Here is a 17,412-nt window from a genome sequence, read left to right as displayed (position 1 = left end):
CATTCATCAAAATTTCTTGTTCTCTAAATCCATGATTTACTGTTGGTTTTCTCGGATCGTTCATTTATGGTAGATGTTAAAATTAAGGGTAATTTACACATACCATCCCTGAGGTTTGATGAAAGGATAATTTTACCCATTAGTTTTAAAAAATTCTACGTACCCCCTGAGGTTTGCAAACAGTAACAAATAAGTCCATTCCGTCAGTTCATGATTAACAATGTTAAAAATAAGAGGTGAACTGACAAAACTACCCTTGCAAAAAAAAAAACCTACAACTCATCTTCCCCAATATCAGTTGCAGGTTTCAAAACCCTTTCAATTTCCTTCTCCTGCCGATCAATCTCGTGGATACGCCCGTGGACAACCTGTCAGCGAAGACGACGAAGAGGAAGACAAAGACGACGAGGAGTTCGACTGTGGAGTTTATTATTTCATTTTTTATCCATAAATTAATTTGGATTTTTACGAATGAAAATTGTAGGTTTATTTTGCAATTGTGTTCTTCCGGCGGGTTTGAATACAATGAAGGTTCGGCGGCACAAAACGGAAGATGGGATTTGTGGAGGTGAGAAGAAGAATCTGAGAAGTCATTCAAGCAGGTTCATCCCTTTCTCTTCGATTTGGGGAAGATGAGTTGCAGGTTTACCAGTCCACAGGCGTATCCACGAGATTGATTGGCAGGAGATGAAAATTGAAAGGGTTTTGAAACCTACAACTCATCTTCCCCAATCGATTTGGGGAAGATGAGTTGCAGGTTTTTTTTTTTTTTTTTTGTCTTTTTTTGCAAGGGTAATTTTGTCAGTTCACCTCTTATTTTTAACACTGTTAGTCATGAATTGACGGAATGGGCTTATTTGTTACTGTTTGCAAACCTCAGCGGGGTACGCAGAATTTTTCAAAACTGGGGGGTAAAATTATCCTTTCATCAAACCTCAGGGGTGGTATGTGTAAATTACCCTAAAATTAATGTACAGAGTTTAGGGTTACCTTAATGGTGTCACGAAACGCAGCGGAGAAGGATTGTGAAGTTCTTGAACAACAGTCGATCGAACACGTCGTGTAACAATCTTCCTTGCAGCAATGCAATCGATAATTGATCGTACAAGAACGATCTTCCACACTCCAAATCCCAAAGCAGTGATGGAAGCTCTTGAGATGTACACACACACACACGGTGAGAGGAAGAAGAAGACTTGAGAGAGTTCTTAGGGGGAGAGAGAGTTTGTGCGCACACATAAGGGAAGTGGCTGTTGGTCTGTTATATCCACAGCCTATTTCCACTCCCTCATTTTGTGTTTGAGTACCAGTAGGGGATTAGAAGTGACCCCCATATGATTCACCACACCTATTGACACGCAATAGACATCCTTCACGCAACACTAAGAGAGAAGAAATGTCAAGAGAACTCATCCAATGCACTTCTTTGGAGTCGAACACTCGACCTCCTTACTCTGATACCAAATTGAGAAGAGGAGATTGAGAGAATAGATTGGTTTGTCTGGAATAAGAGACCATTACTTATTTATAAATATACTACCGATTACAAATATGGTATGATAGATAAGATTAAGCCATCACTCTTATTATAACATACAAGACGGTCTACTCGTCTAATCTATCCTTAACAGATAGGAAACATTGAGTTGTCACTTTTATCCTAACATACAACGAACAGAGATGATCAAACTTTAGTTTGTCATTGCAATGTCTGGGGACGTAATAGACTCATAATATACACAGCCGTACCCCTGCTTCGGGGAGAAACTGTTTCCTGACTCAAACCCGCAACTACTAGGTCGTAATGGAGCAACCTTACCATTGCGTCGAGGTCCGTTCTCTAATGAAAATACCACTAGTAATGCCCATAATTCCTTACAAGTGCATTAAACACCCAACAAATCCTCCTCCATCCTCTCTTAACACTACAGCCAACTTCGAAGCATTCAATAAAGCACACATTGAAACAAATAGCCCCAACAAATTTGCTTCCAATATTTGGAGACCTTGCAAAAAACCATATGTCTCCATTTTTTTTAGATTATTCTAAATATTCTCCCATTATTGGATCACCAAACTTATTTTGTTAGTATAAATCAGCAACCGAAAGGGTTCAAGAAAACAGGTTGTTCTCTTGTATAAATATTCACCAAAAAGCATTTTCCTTAGCAGTAATAGAACATGCTTATATATGACCTGATGATAACCTTGCTTCAGACAAATCTGAACCATCAAAATATTTTAATGTAAGGAAAGGGAGGCAATTGCTGCCAGGCTGCATAGCCGTTGCAACAACTAGGAGCCAATGAGCGCGAGGGGCATCCAACAAGGGTGGGATTTTTCATTTCAAGGGGGGTGGTGGTGGTGGTCATTTTGCCCTTCCTATGTCTGGTCCCTGGTGCCATGCAGCCTGGCACACTTCTTTTTCCTACAAGAAAAATAAAAACAAAAGTTACTATTGGGGTAAATTCCACACATCACCCATTATGGTTTTGATGATAACAAATAAGTTAGTTGTACTAACTCTTGTCTAAAAGATGCATAGATAAGAGCAGAGCATCAAGTGAGGGGGAGCACTCAATTCAAGAGATTGATGCTCAAAGCAAATTGAACTTGTCCAATCTTTCAAAACATCAAAGAATCATGAAGAATGGAAAACAACTTTTGAAGTCAAAGATCAAGACAAGTTAGAGGAACTCACTTTCAAAATACTCATGTAAAGAAGTGAAGTTCAAGACTTGAAGAAGTTTGAAGACTTAGAATTGTACTAAGTTGTAAATTTATTTATTAAAGTCCATATGTAATGCACACACTCACGCATGCATACATGTAGTGTGACCCTAGGAGGTTGTTTTAGGCACTTCTCACTTGCACTAAGACCAAAGAAATTGTCCCGGACTTGTCCAATGGAATGACCCAAGTAAGTCCAATAAAGGACTTAATAATGTCAGCAGAAATTTTATGATCCAACATACCGGATCATGAAACGGTATACCGGATCAGCTGTTGATCTCAGGAAAATGGTCATAGTGGCTTGGTTAAGTAAGCTGGATAAGGATCCAGCATACCGAATCCTGAGAACCTGCATTTTGCCCTGATCCGGCATACTGGATTCTCATCCAACATACCTGATCATTACTGGTCCTTTATGATTTGACCGTTACTCTTGTGTTTTAAATGAAAGTTAGGTGATTCGGCATACCGGATTTCCATCCAACATACCGGATTATTTATAGACTGTGGAATCCGATCCTTAATTGAATTCTTAAGTAATTCTAGCTTCTTTAGCTATAAATACCTAATTGTTTTAGGCTCTAAACACATCAATTAACATCATTGAATAATCAAGAGCTTCCAAGAACAAGTCACTCCCAAGTGAGATTTCAAGCACCAATCCAAGGCATTCAATCTCACTTAAGCTCCCTTCATACATATTTGCATTCAAGCTTCACTGTTTGAAAGGTAGCACAGTTTTCACTAAGGTTTGAGGTAATACTAAACCCCTTAGTGTTTATTTTCACTTTGCATAAGTTGTTTGAGTCCTCTTGCTCGGAATCAAGAGTAGTTGAGTCCTCTTACTCGGAATCAAGACTAGTTGAATTCTCTTGCTCTTAATCAAGATTTGTACGAATTCTCTTGCTTTCACTCAAGATTTGTTTTAGTGGAATTCTCTCTAAGTTGAGAGGAGTGGACATAGGCACGAATTGGCCGAACCACTATAAATCTTTGTGTCTCTCTTCTTATATTTATCTTTATTGCTTGTCTTTACGTTTGGTATTTTTGTGTTAATTTTCGCATTTATTTTTAATCTTCAAACCTTCACCTATTCATCCCCCCTCTAGATGATTTCACAGTTACATGGAGTAACCAAAGCCCCCTCCTAAAATAAAAGGAAGCATACACAATTAGACAAAACAGAAAACTCCATCTTATCTGCTCACTTTAAATTAACAAGCTCAACTCACCTTCTTGTGATCTAAGGCTTCCACAAAGGCCGCCATAGCTAGGTCAACACAAAAAGATTTTTTTTGGAATACATGTAGTTATTTAATTACTCTTCCTCCTCATTTCCAATTAACAAACTCCTCAAAAATTTACCCACTACCATATTGCCCACATAAGCTAAGTTTGAAAGCTATTGGCTAGAACTGAATAAACACATTCAAACTTTCAATATTTCCAGATGCAGGGTATAAGAAACTGTTTCCATGACATCCACCCTGAAGCACTTAAAAATTCACAAACTGCATTGCCAAGGAACCTACTGAACACATAAATACAAGGAACGATAGAGTAGGTAACTAAATATTTTCTCTCTACAGAGGGAAGATAAAAACAAAAGTTCTCAGAGTCTGAACAATCATTCCAGTCATTAGGTGCGTTCTTAACTTTATAATTTTTGTGGTGAGACTAAAGATCACTATATCTTCTGCACATGATATCAAATTTATAATTCCACTCTAAATACAGAGGTATTAAAGAAAAAAGCAACTTCAGCCTTTATACAGTTAATTTTTTTAGTCAATCATAAATTGGACTTTCAATAGAAATTTCCTCCCAGCTGATGCAGATCAAATCAATGGTCTGCTGCTGCTGGTGGGTTCAGATCAATGGAGGAGCAGGAGACGGAGGAAGAAGAGAACCAAAAAACCCAATCATGGGGAGAGGAGAGAGAAGAGAAAGGATATAGTGGGGGAGAGAGAATATAGGAGTTAACAATCACACTAACCAAAATTAACTAATTCAATCCATTAATCAAAACCTTGAGGGACTGTCTAGCCATTATATGTATTTTTAAAGCTGAAAAAGTAAAGGAAATCAAAGATTGACTCTGTAACTCTCTCCAATCGATAGCCATTCTTAAAAGAATCCCAAACTAATCAAATAACATTTTACAACAGTTTAGGAGTGTTAATGATGCAGATCTGAAGGCCTACATCCGTAGGAAGAAAGCCAAGCAAGACCAACATGTGGCCTAGTTCTTTGCTGTTTTTACTTGGTTTATTTTCACGTCTTGTTTTTGTTTAATTCAATTGAACCATGGTCCATGCTGGTCCAATGTCTATTCAATTTAAGTGGCAATGTTTTATTATTTTTTTTCTTTCTATTAGCTACTAGTTAGTGGAATCCACATCAGCTGCAGCTGTGTTAATGTTATTTCAGGGGCTTATATGAAGAAGGTAAATCTGAAAACTGAGAAGCATCTACAACCGTATAAGGTTTCACTTCTGAATGGCAACACTTGGAGGTAAATCAACGTTGTTCTGTATTTCTAAAACTTCATCGATGTGAGGAGAATGTATGGTGTTATGTGATCCCTATAAAGCTCACTGATATCTTACTCAGCAGACCATGGATGTATGATAATGATGTTATGGTTACGGGTAAGAAGAACCAATGTATATTCAAGTTCAAGGGACAGCATACTGTCTTCCATCCTGTTAATGTACTAGCTGAGATCCACAAGTGCAGGTCATTAAGAATCAACCAGAAGAGCACTGAGGCTGAGAAGAAAATGTTGGTCATTCCACAGAGTGAATTGATTCACTCCGTCATGATTCAAGAGTTATTTTAACTTTTGTCACTGGGGAAGTCACTCCTCAACCAAAGGTAAAACTCTCCAAGCCTATCAAAGAGTTGATTTCTGATTTATCTGACTTGGTACCTGATGAGCTGCCCCCTATGTGAGACATTCAGCATGCCATTGATTTGGTACTAGGTTCAGTTTACCAAATCTCCCAGCATACCATCTCAGCCCTACAGAACATACAGAGCTAAAACGACAAGTAGATGAGTTACTAGCAAAGGGTTTATAGAGGAGAGCTTAAGCCCGTGTGCCATACCAGCATTGCTACTCCGAAGAAGGATGTTCATGGTGTATGTGTGCGGACAGCAGGGCTATCAACAAGATAACCGTCAAGTACAGGTTCCCTATACCACAACTTGATGACATGTTAGAAATACTGTCCGGAGCTAAGGTCTTCTCCAAATTGGACCTTAGAAGCGGCTACCATTAGATTCGTATTCAGCCAAGGGATGAATGGAAGACCGCCTTCAAGAAGGATGGACTGTTTGAGTGGAAAGTCTCATTAGGTTTGACGAATGCACTTAGCACCTTCATGAGGACTATGACACATGTACTTCGTCCTTTTATTGGTCGATTTTTGGTTGTATACTTCGACGATATCTCGATTTACAGCAAACATCCGGATGACCATATCGATCACTTAAGATAAGTCTTGAGAGTGCTCCGCACAAAGCAATTATATATCAATCTCAAGAAGTGTTCTTTCATGCTTCCCAAGGTTATGTATTTATGTCTCTTCAAAGGGTGTTGAAGCTGATCTAGAGAAGATCAAGAGCACATTGTTTGACTAGCACCAAAGACAATCACAGAGGTCCGCAGTTTTCATGGTTTAGCCTCATTTACAGAAGGCTCATTTGGAATTTCAATGTAGTCATGGCACCCATTACCAAATGTATGAAGCAAAACAAGGGCAAGTTTGAATGGACAGAAGCAGCAACAAAGGCCTTTCTTCTAATCAAGAAGAAGATGATGAAGGCATCAGTACTACGCCTACCAGACTTTGACCGTGTATTTGAGATTGCTATAATTGCTTTACATATCGGTCTGGGAGGTGTATTGATGAAGGTGGGTACCCTATCACTTTCTGTAGTGAGAAACTCAACGATGCCAAACGGCACTATTCAACATATGATCTAAAGCTCTATGCTGTTGTCCTACTGTTTGTGAAAAAGGCTATTGAATTAACTGAATTTGAATGAATAGAAAAATTGATTATGCAATGTTGAAAATTCTGAAATAGGATGGGTGAGATGCCCAAGCTGAGATAGCCAACCTCAACCTTCCCCAATCCCCTTCCATCATTTCTTGAATCCAAACCCTAATTTTGTTCAAAGCGATCTCAAGAGTGCTACATGCTGCGGGGATTTCTTTCAACTGATTGTCACAACGATTTCTTGAAGATTACCGCATCAAGATCATTGTTGCTTCAACATGTTACAAATTTGTGGGTTTTTATTTGTTATTTCAACCAAGGAAATTGTTCCCTCATTTGAGTTCTCATTGTTTTCTTGGTTCCCTCATTTGATTTCTTGTTTATTGGAAGTTTTTTTATTTGATCCTGCCTGGGATTAAACCTATTCTGGTTCTAGTCTTAAATTAGTGTTACACCACTGGAGATATTATCTTATGGGCAAATAGTTCATTCTTTACACTGATCATGAGGCACTCAGGTACCTCAATTCTCAAATAGTCGATTAGTAACAGGCAGGCTAAATGGGTAGAGCTTACCTACAGGAGTTCACATTCACAATGAAGTACAAGACCGGAAAGGAGAACACCGTTGCTGATGAACTAAGCTGAAAAGTGCTAACACTTGACACTTTTTCAGCACATACAGTTAGCACTGATCAGATACGTGGTTAATACGCATCTAAAAGAGATTTCATGGTGGTAGTGGATCATTTCTCAAAGATGGCCCATTTGTTGCCATGTCGCAAGACTTTTGATGAGTCCCACATTGCAAAGTCATTCTTCAAGGAAGCTATGTGATATATGAGTTGCCAAATAGCATTGGCTCTGACCGTGGTATCAAATTTATGAGTTATTTTTGGAAGACATTGTTTCTGACAACTAATACAAAACTACAGTTCCTGGTTACAACACTATTTGAGTTCAGATTTTAAACATCAGTTCCTGTAATACAACTCTTTTTTACTAGTTTCTAAAAATTCTCAGTGATTAGTACTAAAGATATGCTACCCTACTTCTAGTAGCTCAAGACTCTAGTTGATCTCGCTATTCTGTCATCAGATTTGGCTCTCTGAATCTACTACTAGAATAGAGCACTCGATCAGAGTTTGGGTCTAGTTCACCCAATTCTGGTTTATTTCCATCCTACGATCCTGTTGTATTAGTCTACTAGAATTTTTGGTTGGAAATTAGTATTCATTACCTACAGGGTACCTATCTAACACCAATAAGGCCGACTAGAGTTGAGTTGAGTGTCCACGTTCATTAGAGATCATTTTTATCATGCTTACAAGACTATGCTAAGAGAAAGGCCCCCATAAACTAGACTGGACAGAATCACACTAGAGAACTTTTTGCACATTATCTACACATACAATAACGAGTCCAGTTGAAGCTCTTTCTAGGCAATATTCACAAACCGATAGTTTCTTCCACAGCTCATGGTTTGGCCTCCACTTTGGCTATGATGCCACTTTTATTTTAATATAAATTATATATAAAGAGTTCTGTAGAAGCCTCTGTTTGCTAGGAAGCTTCACAGGCTGCCCTTGTTTGTGCATCTTTCTTTGCCGCATGCCAATTACTCAAAATCTCCATCTACAAAGTGCACATTCAAAGCTACAGGAGCATTTTCCAAGACCAATGAAAATAGAAATGGACCACAATGTTTACCCCGCAAACACTAAGAGTTATTCCAATGGGCTGAAGCAAATGCAATCAACTAGTAGCTTACTATACATTGAATTTCCACACTGTAGTATGCATTATGACAACAGAACTCAACCAATTAACTCAATCACCTATTTTTCTAGTTCTTTTAAGAACAAGGCAAAAAGGATTTACATTCAAGATGCACAAAAATTCTGATTGGATCTAGATTATTCCTAATAGGAAGGGCTGTTCACTTCTATGTCTTCAGGTAGCTTAACAGCAACAGGGATAAACTTCTGAAGGATTACAACCCCTTAAACTGTGTAACACATGTACTTGACATAGTTCTTTTAAGAACAAGGCAAAAAGGATTTACATTCAAGATGCACAAAAATTCTGATTGGATCTAGATTATTCCTAATAGGAAGGGCAGTTCACTTCTATGTCTTCAGGTAGCTTAACAGCAACAGGGATAAACTTCTGACGGATTACAACCCCTTAAACTGTGTAACACATGTACTTGACACTTACATCACACTTACTTCATCCAGACTGAGGCAAAGAAAAAGTGACATAACCCTCCTAGCACAAATGCAGCAAGGATAGTGATTTATAATCACTAGTGCACTACATGGATGTGGTATAACAAACACAAGTAGCACATGTAAATTGCTAAATCTGATTAACTTAAAGATCTAATCAACCAGCAAGATCAGCCAATGGCAACACCTTAATGAAGCAGGAATGATCCTCTCCCGCCCAAGGCAATGAAAACCAAATACCATCCCTAAACACCAGAAACAATTAGGCACAGTTTCAAGTGATTAACAAATAAATTTATAAGCATCCCATCAGAAAATTTAAGGGCTTTCAAATAAAGAGATGGAGAAAAATTGCTACTTCTATGTCCTAAGTTCCTAATTACAAGACAATGATGGCAATTGTTCATAGGGAATGGGGAAATTGTATACACAAGGGCAAGAAAGAAGCCAGGAAGCTATTTAAAGTGTCTCATTACTAAAAGAAAACTCTCTCATGTTAAATTGAAAGGATTTTAAAGATGGCTCAATAACAATGTTTCTAATTTGAAGCTTTTCCAATGTAGTACACCAATTGTTTAAACTACTCATAATAAGCAGAGCAAGCATAGGTACCACATGAGATACATGATCAATTATCTTGCAGTGAAGACAGGTTCTGAATCCTTGGTAGGCTGTGTTCTTCGAGTATACTTGAGGAGCAAACCTTCCGAAGAGAGACCAGGTACTCGTAAGTCCCTAGATGTTTTAAGAAAAAAGGAAATTTAATTAGTCCCTCTGAAATAGAAAGAAATACAAAGAAGGATGGTTGTGATAAATAACTATATATAAAAAAAAAAGCGATGGGAGCAGACTTGATGTAGGGCTCCAGATCCTTCCATTCCCACTTCTGCCTTTCTCTGAAGAGCATCAAAAAACGCTCGGCAGGGATGGAGGACAGAGAAGAAACACTAAAGGCATGGACCCATGTCTCAACTCCGAGCCTCTCAACCAAAACCTCACCCTCCAACATATCAAAGCTACCATGCATCCCTTGCGGGATTTTCAACGCCCACTGCTCCATGAAACTCTCCATCTTCCTCTTCCCACCTCTGAGAATCGCTCTGGCAAAATGCACACAAACACGCTTCTCATCCAACATCCAAAAATGACCTTCATTCACATCCTTACTCACCTTGCTTCCATACATTTCCAAACAATGCAGCACAAGCTTACTCTGATACCCATGAGCCTCCATCAAGCCCACAACTTCATCCTCCTTAAGAGCACTCAAAGACCACCCTTCTGATACTGAAAGGTGCAAAAGCACCGTCAGAAGATTGTTCATGTACTCCTCATCTACAATTCCCCAACTCCCATTAATCTTTACAGCCGAAAGAGCTTGCAACCCGGCTCTTAGTTCCTCATCACTAGCCTGAATCCTTTCAACCAAATCCTCCCATGGAAACAAACCCAAATTTCCTTCATCCAGCTCTTCCACCTCCAATTCATCCATTTCTAAATTACCCTCTGGTCGGTAAGGGCTCTCTTTCAGAAGCGATTTGAGCTTGTCAAGCTTCGGAGCAACCTCAACTAGCTCCATGTTTCCAGGTGCCACTTTTAAAACAGACCCAACAACTGTCTCCTTCTCATTATCAGAATTTCCATTCAAAATGGAAGAATTGGTTGGGGGAATGAGGAATACAGTGTTGGAGTTTCCAACGAACTTGACAGCGTAAGTCTTTGAAGAAGTACAGATAACGGCTTCTTCATCAGGTTGCCCTCGAAAGGTTACCCTACAAGGAAGAACCATTTAATTGAATTTAGACCCTAAACCTGTTTGAACATTGAATTAAAGATAAAACCCTAGAAATATTGAGACTTGGAAAGTAAAGAATCGGTTACCTCTGTTGGAGGATATCTGGAAGGAGTTTCTCATCGACTTCAAGAAGGAACAGATCGTCGTGAGGCCCAAATTTGGGGTCATAGTTGATGGAAATTGAAGAGTTGGATTCAAGGTTTAACACCAATTCTGCCCCTCCTCTGCAACTGGGTTGTTCGTCCATCTCTCTCTCTCGTTTCGCGCCTCTTTTGTTGTTCGCGCTCTTTCGCTTCCCCTCTTAAACTGGGTATTTGGGTCGTGACTCGTGACACCATTTGAAGTATCGGTTCGGATCAATCTGTATCGGTATCGCTAACCACCAATACCAATATCGTGCTGATACTGTATAAGTTAAACGGTACAGATAGTCAGATAGGGGTAAAACCGTAAAACAAGTAAAAAAACTCCAATTTTTTTTAGGAAAACTAGGGATAAACTTATCCGATATGGACTGATCTATGCCGACTTGTATCAATATCATATCGGTTTTGAAGGTGATCAATACCGATGTGATACCATGCGCTAAAACCATGAGTCGTGAGCTTACACATTAGGGTGCAAATATTTCTTTTCATGGGTCTTTCTATGTATCACTATACGTAGTGAAGTACAAAGTTTCACAATTTGCTACATGGCAATACATAGATGAATAGGAAAATTATCACCTCAATTTGCCTGCCTGTCAATTTCCTCAATTTCCTTAAATAGAGGGAGGTGGACCTCACCTGAGTAGTGTGTTCGGAAAGGGGGTAGGGTGGTCATTTGGCGCCCCCCTCCCCCCCATTAGATGAAATTGAGGGGATAAAGATCCCTAAATCAAACACAATTCCAAAACTTTTTATTAATAGAGGAGCAACCATTATAATTACATCATTGTTGAATTAACTATCTTATTGCATTATTTGTTTTAAAGCTCCCAGTTTACTAAATGGGAAAAATCAGAAGTCCTCAAAATAGGTGGTACTTTTTTTTTTGGTAAACAAAGCTTTGCTAATAAGAATATGTAATACATATGGATTTTGAAATAGAGGCTTCATGAAACTATTGAATGTAAGTGGGTCAAATAGTTCCACACATCAAGAATTGGACCCTCAAATAGGTGGTACTTAGGGGAATATGTTAAATCGCATTAACCACATCATTAGGAAAAAATAGAACAGACAAGATTGGAATTCCACTCAAATAGTGCCTTCAATTTTAATAGAGTAGGATATAGATGACAATAAACAACTAATCATGTCACACCAACCTTGACTAAAACCTAAAAACTCAAATACCTCCACTCAATCCTATCATAGGCCTTTGGCGTGTCAATCTTAAACCCACCCTTGCTTCTTCAAAAAATGAAAATTTTCATGAGCAATAATCACATTATCCGTAATCTAGTAGCCAATACTTTATATCCCTTCTAGGTTGCTTCTTTGATAAAATCAACCTTGAAGGGATATAAATTTGTTCAGAAAAGTTATTGTAGTATGATTAACTCCAAAGGGAAGAGAACGAGACACAAAGAAACTATGAATATATTTAAGGAAAAAAGATCTCTGTTCGGGAGTGTGGCCTACGCCAGCACTCCCATGAGTCTATCTCTCTCCTCCCTCATATGAAAAGACACCTCTGCCCCCTTGTTTTAAGGAGGAGAGGGATAGACACATGGGAGTGCTGGCGTAGGCCACACTCCCGTAAATAAAACTGCTTCCCTATATTTAATTAGACCTATCTTAACTACATCCCAAAAACCTTTGATAGAACACAGTAGAAAATCCATCATGACCTAGCTTTATACACGGGGGATCCTGTCCAGCACCCTACCCGGGCTGTATGTGCAGCACTGGACATAGTGAGGCGTGAAAAGACTGCCTCACCCCTATTCGGGCAAGGCGCTCTGGCAGGGGTGAGACGGTCTTTTCATGCCTCACTATGTCTAGCACTGCACGTGCAACCCGGGCAGAGTGCTGGACAGGAGCCAAGTCCGCTTTATACCATGTAGGCATCTAAAAATTACATGGTAGTTAATATGGAGGATAACACGACAGAGTCCAACATGAGGGACCGTACGAATGCCCAACCGAAGTGCTAGGGCCTTACCCTGAAGCAAGGTGTTGGAATTTTTCAAAATATTAATGTGGACTTTTAGTCCCACATCGGCTATGAAAGGAAAGCTCATTGGGTTTATATGTGTTAGTAGTTAGTAGTTATTATTATCACATGTAATGCTAGAAGAGATTGTACGGTGCACTTGCGAGCGAGGATGGTAACCGTCCACGCGTGTGCGTGCGCGTGCGTGAGGCGTAATGTGGCGCTTTGATGGCGTACTTTGTACTTCGCACGTGCGCATCATCGCAGTATGTCGCCTTAATCTTTTTGGGATCGACGGTGTCTGATGAAAGGGTGCTTAGGATCGATCCGACTGTTGGAACGGTGGCTGATCAAAGAGGGAGTGCAACCCTTGGTTTAACATTGACCCCAAGAGTTGCAGCCCACACGAACAGCCAAGGGAGCCCAACGCAATAGTCATGACCTATCAGGTAAAGCCATATGAGCCAATGGGTGTGACCCATCCGAACAGGCCTTGTGGGCCTATAAATGGGTCACGAATTCTCTCAGTCCAGATATCAAAAAATCTCTGATAGCTTCACAGTGTTACTGTCTCTGCAACCAGTAATAGTCCGCCTGATTTATCTTGGGAGGCAGGTTTGCTGTAACCCTTTGCAAGATTAGGAGGGTGCAACTACTGTCTTAAGGACAGAACGATTTCGTTCGACTCAGGCCATCTTTCTGTCCTCTCCTTTTTTTGTTTAGATTTTTAACAATCTTAAGACAGTATTTGTTCAATGGAGGAGATTGCAATCATGAAGATACCTGGGAACGAGATAAGCAAACTTGAGAAGTTTGATGGGTCATTTTTCAAACGTTGGAAAGGGAAGATGTATTTCTTCCTCACTGCTTTGAAACTTGCTCATGTCCTGAACAAAGAGAAGTCAGTAGCACCGACACCGACAGATACCACTGCAGAAGCTTCAAGTGGAGAGACACCGGTGCGTAAACTTGTGGCGCCAAAAGTGGGAGCAAGACGACTTCATGTGCAAGGGCTACATCCTCAATGGGTTATCAAACACACTTTATGATATGTATGAGCCCAAATTTACAGACAACATGTCGAGAGAACTATGGGAGGATCTCGACAAAAAGTACAAAATTGAGGATGCTGGCAACAATAAGTTTCTTATAAGTAAGTTGTTTGATTACAGGATGGTAGGAGATAAGTCTAGTATTTCACAAACCTATGAGTTGCAAGGTCTCATGAATCAAATCATCTCTGAGGGCCATTCTCTTGACGAATCTTTCCAAGTGTCATCTATTATTTCAAAGTTACCTTTTGCTTAGAAAGATTGTCGAAAAGAGTTGAAACAGAAGAAGGATGCAATGACTATGCAAGAGTTGATTAAGTATATCCAAGTTGAAGAGAATTCTCGTAAATTGGATAAACTTGAATTGGAGAAAAAATCTCCAAAGGCTCATGTCATAGAAAATGCATCTTCTAAGGGCAAGAAGAGAAAGTATGATGGGAAAGACACTATTTCTGAGAAGAAGAATGGTACATTTATTAACCCCAAAGCGGCTTGCTGGAAATGCAGAAAAGCCGATCATTTCAAGAAACAGTGTAGAGTTTATATCAAGGAGAAATAGCAAAAGGACTAAGCCAACATGGTTGACAATGATGACTGGGCTGCTATGATATCTGAGGTATATGCAGTGGGTGATGATGAGGAATAGTGGATCGATTCTGGTGCAACCAAACATGTTGCCAAGAACAAAAATTTGTTCAAAGTTTATGAACCTATAGCAGATGGACAAGATCTCTTTATGGGAAATTCTTCAACTGCTAAGGTCATAGGTAAAGGCACAGTGGTTCTGAATCTCACATCCGGGAAAAAGCTTACTTTGAATGATGTACTTCATGTTCCTGATATTAGGAAGAACTTAATGTCTGTAAGTTTGCTTGACAAACATGAATTTAAAATCCTGTTTGAGTCAGGGAACATCATAGTGTCCAAAGGGGGAGTTTATGTTGGGAAAGGATATGCATCGAACGGGATGTATAAATTTAATATGATTAATGAAAATTCATCTTCTGCTTACATTGTTTCTACTTTTGATACATGGCATTCTAGACTTGGGCATGTTAATTATAAGTGCATGAGAAATATGGTTAAATTAGGTTTATTACTAGAATGCACATCTTCTTGTCATGACAAATGTTCTGTATGCATCAAGTCTAAAATTGCTAGAAAATCTTTTAAGAAAGTAGAAAGGAATACACAACTCTTAGAATTAGTACATTCTGATTTGTGTGAGTTAGAAGGTATTCTAACTAGAGGTGGTAAAAGATATTTCATCACATTTATAGATGACTGTTCAAAATACACATATGTATATCTGTTAAGGACTAAAGATGAGGCTTTGGAGAAATTCAAAATCTACAAAGCCGAAGTGGAAAACCAATTGGATCGTAAGATTAAAATCTTACGAACTGATAGGGGAAGGAAATACTTCTCCACTGATGATTTTTGTGAAGTTTGTGGAATTATCCATCAAACAATGGCATCCTATAGTCCTCAACAGAATGGAGTAGCAGAAAGGAAAAATAAGACTCTAACAGAAATGGTGAATACACTTTTACTTACTTCTGACTTATCAAAGAATTTATGGGAGGAAGCATTAATGACTGCTTGTCATATACTTAACCGTATACCCCATAAAAAGACTAAAATCACTCCCTATGAATATTGAATAAAGAGAAAATCTTCTCTTGGATATGGGGATGTAGAGCATTGGTAAGATTAACTGATCTTAAAAGACCTAAATTAGGTGAAAAAGCAATTGAATGTATTTTCATTGGCTATGCCCAACATAGCAAGGCCTATAGATTTCTAACGATGGAATCTACAGAGACCGTTAGCCAAAATACAATTTTGAAATCTAGAGATGCTGAGTTCTTTGAGGATTTATTCTCTAGAAAACGGAAGAATGAAAATACAAACAAGGAGGATCAAGATATTGTTCAATCAAATTCTGAGAATAATGAGAGTGTTGAACTTAGAAGAAGTAAAGAGTTACAGTGGAAAAATCTTTTGGTCCAGATTTCTATCAATTCTTGGTAGAAGGAAACAGAAATGAAGTTACATATTCTTGTATGTATAATGTTGAACATGATCCATTGACTTTTCAAGAAGCTATGAATTCTCAAGATTCTGTTTTTTAGTAAGAAGCTATAAATGATGAAATGGATTCTCTCATGGGTAATAAAACATGGGTTTTAACATATTTACCTCCTGGATTTAAACCTATTGGTTGTAAGTGGATTTTTAAGCGAAAGCTTAAAGCTGATGGAACCATTGATAAGTTTAAAGCTAGGCTTGTAGCCAAGGGCTTTAAGCAAAAAGAAGGTATTGATTATTTTGATACATATGCTCCTGTTGCTAGAATTAGTACAATTAGATTGTTAATTGCTTTAACATCGATTAATAAACTTGTTATACACCAAATGGATGTTAAAACTGTTTTTCTAAATAGAGATTTAGAAGAAGAAGTTTACATGGAACAACCTGAAGGGTTTGTTTTGAAAGGCCAGGAAAGTAAGGTTTATAAACTAGTCAAATCTTTATATGGTCTAAAACAAGCTCCTAAGCAATGGCATGATAAATTTGACCAAAATGTTGTAGCAAATGGATTTAAAATAAATGAATCTAATAAATGTGTTTATTCTAAATTCAAGAATGGACATGGTGTTATAATATGTTTATATGTTGATGATATGTTAATATTTGGTACTAATACAAGCACTGTTTTGGAGACAAAGGCTTTCCTATCTTCGTGTTTTGATATGAAAGATATGGGTGAAGCAAATATAATTTTGGGAATCAAAATTATTAGATCCTCTGATTGTATTTCTTTAACACAGTCTCATTACATAAAGAATATATTAAAGAAATTCAATCATGACGATTGTAAACCAGTTGCTACCCCATATGATCATTCTATTAGATTAACTTCTAATGAAGGAAATTGTATATCTCAATTGGAATACGCTAGTATCATTGGCAGCTTAATGTATGCCATGCAGTGTACTCGTCCTTATATAGCTTTTGCAGTTGGTGTTTTGAGTAGGTTTACTCATAACCCTGGACAAATTCATTGGAATGCAGTTTCTAGAGTACTTAAGTACTTACAGGGCACAATGAATTATGCATTAAGTTATAAGGATTTTTCCACAGTACTAGAAGGATACACAGATGCTAATTGGATCACAGGATCCGACAAATCAAAGTCCACAAGTGGTTGGATATTTACCTTGGGTGGAGGATCAATTTCTTGGGGATCCAAGAAACAGACTGTAGTTTCACACTCCACTATGGAGTCTGAATTTATCGCTTTAGCAATGGCAGTAAAAGAAGCAGAATGGCTTAGGGACCTCTTAACAGAGATTCTTCTGTGGCCTAAGCTAATGCCTGCTATATCAATATCTTGTGATAATGAAGCAACATTATCAAGGGCTTATAATAAAGTCTACAATGGAAAGT

At 38.5% G+C, this 17,412-nt stretch overlaps 1 protein-coding gene across 2 annotated transcripts; it reads right to left on the bottom strand.

Moving 5' to 3' along the window:
* Positions 1-4,109: 4,109 nt before the first annotated feature.
* Positions 4,110-11,027, bottom strand: LOC122646746 (sister chromatid cohesion protein DCC1). 2 transcript variants are annotated; one of them, XM_043840348.1, is made up of 4 exons: positions 10,852-11,027; positions 9,822-10,742; positions 9,586-9,705; positions 4,110-4,167 (listed from the first exon to the last, which is right to left on the bottom strand). In XM_043840348.1, exons 1-3 carry the CDS (start codon positions 11,010-11,012, stop codon positions 9,603-9,605), a joined length of 1,185 nt encoding a protein of 394 aa, XP_043696283.1. In that variant the 5' UTR covers positions 11,013-11,027; the 3' UTR covers positions 4,110-4,167; positions 9,586-9,602. The 2 variants fall into 2 exon arrangements, with proteins under 2 accessions (XP_043696283.1, XP_043696282.1); XM_043840347.1 differs by lacking the exon at positions 4,110-4,167 and having other exon boundaries at positions 9,237-9,705.
* Positions 11,028-17,412: the final 6,385 nt, after the last annotated feature.

The sequence above is a fragment of the Telopea speciosissima genome, chromosome 11 (genome assembly GCF_018873765.1).
Source record: "Telopea speciosissima isolate NSW1024214 ecotype Mountain lineage chromosome 11, Tspe_v1, whole genome shotgun sequence".
Classification (NCBI taxonomy): domain Eukaryota; kingdom Viridiplantae; phylum Streptophyta; class Magnoliopsida; order Proteales; family Proteaceae; genus Telopea; species Telopea speciosissima.
This window is presented reverse-complemented; position numbering and strand designations above follow the sequence as displayed.